Source organism: Tasmannia lanceolata, unplaced genomic scaffold (assembly GCF_043159265.1).
Source record: "Tasmannia lanceolata isolate RefF3 unplaced genomic scaffold, GAP_Taslan_0.1 ptg000008l, whole genome shotgun sequence".
NCBI lineage: Eukaryota > Viridiplantae > Streptophyta > Magnoliopsida > Canellales > Winteraceae > Tasmannia > Tasmannia lanceolata.
Window position 1 is genome coordinate 28070357 of NW_027518685.1, and position 6037 is coordinate 28076393.

General features: G+C 38.6%; 1 protein-coding gene across 3 annotated transcripts; it reads right to left on the reverse strand.

Moving 5' to 3' along the window:
- Positions 1-483: 483 nt before the first annotated feature.
- LOC143885056 (small ribosomal subunit protein uS10y-like) lies at positions 484-5805 on the reverse strand. 3 transcript variants are annotated; one of them, XM_077389010.1, is made up of 4 exons: positions 5654-5805; positions 5283-5424; positions 5036-5149; positions 484-896 (listed from the first exon to the last, which is right to left on the reverse strand). In XM_077389010.1, exons 2-4 carry the CDS (start codon positions 5392-5394, stop codon positions 754-756), a joined length of 369 nt encoding a protein of 122 aa, XP_077245125.1. In that variant the 5' UTR covers positions 5395-5424; positions 5654-5805; the 3' UTR covers positions 484-753. The 3 variants fall into 3 exon arrangements, with proteins under 3 accessions (XP_077245125.1, XP_077245127.1, XP_077245126.1); XM_077389012.1 differs by having other exon boundaries at positions 5283-5401; positions 5654-5701; XM_077389011.1 differs by having other exon boundaries at positions 5600-5686.
- Positions 5806-6037: the final 232 nt, after the last annotated feature.

The window sequence follows — 6037 nt, forward strand, 5'->3', positions numbered from 1 at the left end:
AGAATACCGATTCCAATTCTTAAGTCATCGACATCCTCTGATACTGCCCGATTCCAGCATTTGATTCAGGAAAAAAAAACATAAACAGAATCAGGAGAGGCAGACGAAACAGCAAGACAGAATTAAAAGGGGAAATGCAGGAATGGTAAGTGGTTTTCTGATTCCGTCCGGATCAGAATGAATTTTTTTATTAGAATTTTTTAGAATTAAAATTTTTCCACTCTGTTTGTAGGGAATCAGTATAGGATGCCGATTCTAATTCCTGATTCCAGTCAGAATTGTGAAACATCACTAATAAAGGAAATGATATATCGTCCCCCTTCCCACAAATTTAACATCATTTCCCACTAAAATGGGCAACAATTTCCACAAGAAGACTGTATTCATAGCGTCTTGTGGGTGCGGGAGAGTCATGCAGAGATCACAGATTTGTGCAAGTTGAGAGAAAGTACACACACAATAATCACACACGAACTCAATCTGTAACAGAGAAGGCGTCCCGAAAATATAATAATCAGAAGTCTAAATTGGCAGTTAAAACTTACGGAGAGTTACCATAATAACATGACCTGCAAAATTATTCTTCTGTCATACCAGTTGTACATAAAAACACACATCCTTCTCCGATTGCACATAAGAATGGTAGCATTCCCCCATTTCAAAAAAATAAAATAAAAATGATAGCATTCCCCTCGGAGTTCTTCATTGCTGAAGACAAACCACTAAATTGCGGGAAAGAAAAAGGAAGATAAATCATGGATCTGCAATTGTAACCTCAACCTCCACACCGGGTTCGATGGTGATGGAGGTAATCTGCTTCACCACCTCTGAAGAGCTAACAAGATCTATTACCCGCTTGTGCACACGAAGCTCAAACCGATCCCAGGTATTTGTTCCTGAATTAAGACAAAAAAAAAGCTTGCCATCACAACAATGAACTTCTACATTCAGTGCGAAATTCAGCATGGCACAAATATTTCTACGACCCACAAAGAATTCAATCATGGAAACTATAGTATATCTTGTTTTGATAAGAATATGTTGTAGTTTGGTTGATACCTGGGCCAAAGTGGTGAGGACATAAAGACCTTGAGAGGTGAAAGGATCAAACCCACCTTACAAATTGATAAGCCGGCTAAGTAACCGGGGCATATACAGCCATTGACTAACAAAAGAGAATTCCTGCGTATTAAGGATTTCCATCTTCTAAGTAATACTACTGAAATTAAAATGAGTTCCTACTAAAGAGTCCCCGTCTTATGAGTACAAATGCAAATGAGGGAGCAAAGAGTGTGAACCAGACCACGATTTGTATTGCTTGAGAAAGAACTCGGGTTCAAGAGAATTCCTAATTACCGTTTACATTGGAGCTGGTTTAGTCAAACTGCTTTCCAGAACCGTTCCCTCTATCCGTATATAAGTCTTATATGCCACGGTATGATCGTTTAGTCATAGCCACGTACAGTGGCGGAGCCAGGATTTATATATAAGGGGAGCAGGCTTCAAATTTTAAAGGGGGTTGGGCCCAATTGAGTGTGGCCTATCAAGGAGTTTGGCCCAACTTAACAGGGGCAGCTGCCCCCCTTCTGCTACATGTAGCTCCGCCCCTGGCATGTATCAACGCTCAATCAAAGAATTTACCAATAAAGAGCAGGCACCTTTGGCATCTGGTTCTGATCATTGACGACAAGAGTTGTCATTTTCAGAAAGGTTGCAGCATGCCACAGAATAATCGTAACACAGATAACCTTCACTAAACAAAAGAGACTAAAGGTTACTGGGCAATGATGGCATGAACATAACTCTATATAGGACCAGAAACAACACTATCCATTTTCCATTTATCAATGAAGAGCTCTTTAATAAAAAAAAATTGGGCCACGAAGCTACAATATTCAGGAAACAACAGAAGAGTCAAGTTAGAAAGACCCAAAAGTTTCACTGTATAGGGTACCAGAAGAAGACAAAGTGCTAAAATGGCACTTTTCTTTAACAACAAGCTATGCGCCGGAATCTGGCACGGGCGTCGAATGTCGGTTTTGGCAAACCTCAGAAAGAATGATTCGTGGATTCACCAAAATATATTTATCAATTCTCAAATTTTATTCTCTTACATAATAATATGGTTATTATATATTGAATATTTTAATAGCTTAAGTAGATATAATATTTTATAAGACAATTGTGAGGCTAGCCATGCTGTACGGCTCACAATGTTGGGCCACTAAGAAGCAGCACGTGCATAAGATGAGTACAGCGGAGATGTGAATGATTAGATGGATGTGCAGCCACAAAAGGTTAGATTGAATTAAAAATGAAGACACCGTAAAAAGGTGGGCATGGCACCAATTGAGGAGAAGATGAGAGAGCACCGCTTAAGATGGTTTGGGCATATCCAACTTTGGCCTTTGGATGCTCCAGTGAGAAGAAGTGACTCGTGCCAAGTTGATGGAGTAAAAAGAGGTAGGGGTAGACCGAAAACAACTTGGGTGGGCTAGGAACATAACAGAAAACATGAACTTGGATAGCATAGAATGGAAGAAAATGATCCATGTAGACGAACCCAACTAGTGTCAAGATTAGACTTGGTCAATTTGAGCCAGGTAGATTCTTTCACCTTCTTCATGAAAATTTTCTAAAGGATTCATTAGCCGATCCCAACTAGTTTGGGACAAAGGCTTAGTTGAGTTGAGTTGAGTTGAGTTGAAGTAGATATAATACTTTATTTCAATTTAAGAAACTTGATATTAGGATGGGTAAAAGTCAAACATACGGTAATTGTAAAGTTGTGGTACTAGTATTCAGAATTAACATAAAAAGAGATCTAGTAGTGTCTCAGAGAACTTCTCAAAAAAAAAAAGGTAGTGTGTCTCAGAGAATCTTGAAGTAATGGAATACGAGACGTGTCCGACAGATTCTTTGCCCATTTAGAAGAATTCATGTAATAGTGATAACAAGCAACTGGTTTTACCAAAATAACCACACATAAGCCCAAGTTAATCAGAAATGACAGTGTACTAAGCAACATATTATCAATCTCAAGTTATAGCATGAACCCTGGTCAAGACTTCCTAAAAAGCAGCCCCTTAATGTTTTTTAAACGAGCCAAATACAACTCACTGAAGACTTGGGCACCATTGGAAATTGGAAAAAATATCCAAGGAATTCCTATTTATCTATTATGTACAAATGGCACTAAGAATTGACAGTATTTTGAAGTAAAAATCTCTCTTTCACTCGCCTTGTTTGCCCCTTTCTCAATAGGCGTGCAACTTGGGTCGGGCTCAACCTGAACCTGACGAATTCAACCCGATTTTGGCTTGGGTTGCGTTGGCATTTTCTTGGGTTGGGTTGGGTTGGGTTAGGGTTGGGAAAAGAGTACCCGATTTAATTTCGGGTTGGGTTAGGGTTGAGCAATGGCAACCTGACCCGACCTCCGTCCTCTAATTTTATCATGACTTTCTTAGGGTTATGTTTTTTTCTTCTATTTTTCTGTTCGGCCCTAGATGAACCTGAACCCAACCCAACTCGACCCGACCCGATTTGGAGGTGGGTTGGGTTAGGGTTGACCAAGGTTTTAAATCTCGGTTTCGGTTTCGGAACGAAATTTCGGACGAAATCTTGTAAAAATTTCACCGAAATTTCGGTGAAATTTTGGAAATTTCCGAAACGTTTCACCGAAATTTCCGAAATTTCACCGAAATTTTGTACTTCACCGAAACGTTTCACCGAAATTTCCGAAACGTTTCACCGAAATTTCCGAAACGTTTCGGCGAAGTTTGGTACTTTTCCGACTCACAGTGAATTTCGTTTCGGTTTCCACCGAAACCGAAATATTTCGGCCGAAACAAAACGTTTCGGCCGAAATTTAAAACCATGGGGTTGACCTCAACCCGAGGCTCGGGTTGGGTTAGGGTTGGCCACTTGGCCTCAACCCGACCCGAGTTGCACCCCTATTTCTCACACTAGATCAGCAGGGATTCCGTTAATTTTTTTCATGTCTGCCAAACATGCCCTTATAATTCTTAGATTGTCCAAAAATTCGGTACCTATTGCTATTGTCAATATACTAGCAAAAACACGTTCACATCTTCCTGAGAAGCTCTATACTCGGAAGATATTTCACAACTAAAAATCTGTCAGCATTTAGAACTAAAAATCTCAACATCAATAATAACTATTATAAAAAAAAAAAATTTGAATGGTAACTATTATAAAATTTTATTTTCTATTTGTTTGAATATAGATGCAACAGCTCTCAACATCAATAACAACTACTATATCTGCACAGAAATCATGCAAAGCTCTGTAGTCAATGACCTAACAGATCTCGTGTAAGTTGCAACATGATAAACGTTTTGTATTGTGTCAACTCAACTCAACTCAACTACGCCTTTGTCCCAAACTAGTTGGGGTCGGCTAAACATTTTGTATTGTGTAGGGCTATATAATGCAATGGATCTAGGCATGACAACTAGCACATTAATGACAATGAAACAAAGATAAAACAATAGTAAAAGTTAGCACATCTGCACTGTACAACACCAAAGCAACAGAATAGGGACCCGCAATCAGCAATAAACGTAGAATGGAAAGAGGAGAGGGGTAATGCAAAGAATAGCAGACAAGGGCGGATGTCTACCCGGCTACGCATGGGTACAGCATTTACACTTCAAAAGACTTTAAAATTTCAAAGTTCCCAAAAAAAAAAAAAAGCCTTTCATGACAATTTGGGAGTCAGACGATTTCAAAAATGCAGGAACAGAGTTTCTGATCGAATATGGGGTTCAAGGGTATCCTCAAGATCGTGACAGAAGGGAAAAAAATGTCTCATTTTGCGTCTGAAATCATTCATGTAAATTCATGCACTTCCTAAGAACCAACTTAATCATTCTACCCACTTAACAAAACACTATAATTCCTACATATTGTGTCATGGCTTCAATTTATAGTGATGCTCTTTGGTGCAATTGAAAATAGCAGATAAAACACATAAAATAATCAAAACCCAGTAATGAATAAAGGACAATTTTACCTTCGCCACAAGGGGACTTCCTGGTAGTGATGTGAAGGACCTTGGTCGGCATCCTCACCGGTCCCTTAACCGTGAGATGCTTATCCTTAGCGCCACGGACAAGATCCGCACACACTGTTGTTTATAAAGATAGTATACAAAAAAAAAAAAAGAGATCAAATGCTATAGTCAATTGCAAAAAAAAAAAAAAAAAGTAGTATTGTACAATGGATGGAGAACCAAAAAAGTTGGAAAAAAAAAAACCCACCTTTCTCTAGATTCTTGACGTTCTTAGAGGAGAGAGTGATTCTAATGCGATGTAACTGTTCCTGGCTTTCTTCCAAACCAGGCTTAGTGGGTTTCATTGCAGCATACGCCATGATTTAGCTGTGAATGCAAAATTGAAGAACCTGTTTCGAATCAAATTCACAAGATTTTAAAGGCTTTTCCAGTAAAATGTCCATTTATTAGAAAACTCTAAATTAGAGATTGATGTAGTAGTGGTTTGTCTCTCTAAACCCTAACCCTAGTACCAACATATATAAAGAAAAAGCGGAAATATAAGAGAGAAAACGAAAACCCTACTTGGAGATTTCAAGAAATGAAGAGAGCTTAGAAAGAAGAGGAAGAAAGATTAACCTAAGCGGCGAATGGGCTCTGCTGCTTCTGTTTTTGAGAGAGAGAGAGATTAGGGTTTGGTGGAAACTGGAAAGCCAAAGGGTAAGGATATTAGCACTACCAAGTTTTTATAATGGCACAAACTCAGCTTGTCTTTTATTTTTTTTAATTTGCTTTTAATAGCTTTCTGGGACTGTAATAACCCCCCTTTTTTTTTTTGGCCTTAGGTAAGAATGTAAGATTGATCGAACCTCTCACCTGAAGGTTAGAGAACAAAGTCTAAATAATAAAAGACAAGAAGGGTTAAGGCAATTATCAAAACATGGTAAGTGCCAATTCCAGTAGCTAACACGAAATGGCTTATTTAATCACAGTACTTTGCGTAGAGAAGTCCATTATTTATAT

Bases quoted from the DNA above. Each gene is read 5' to 3' on its own strand.
- LOC143885056 (XM_077389010.1), bottom strand. From the start codon at position 5,394: ATGGCGTATGCTGCAATGAAACCCACTAAGCCTGGTTTGGAAGAAAGC. The intron at 5,150-5,282 runs GTGGGTTTTTTT...TATAAACAACAG, and splicing joins CGTCAAGAATCTAGAGAAAG to TGTGTGCGGATCTTGTCCGT. The intron at 897-5,035 runs GTAAAATTGTCC...GTCTTAATTCAG, and splicing joins GAAGTCCCCTTGTGGCGAAG to GAACAAATACCTGGGATCGG.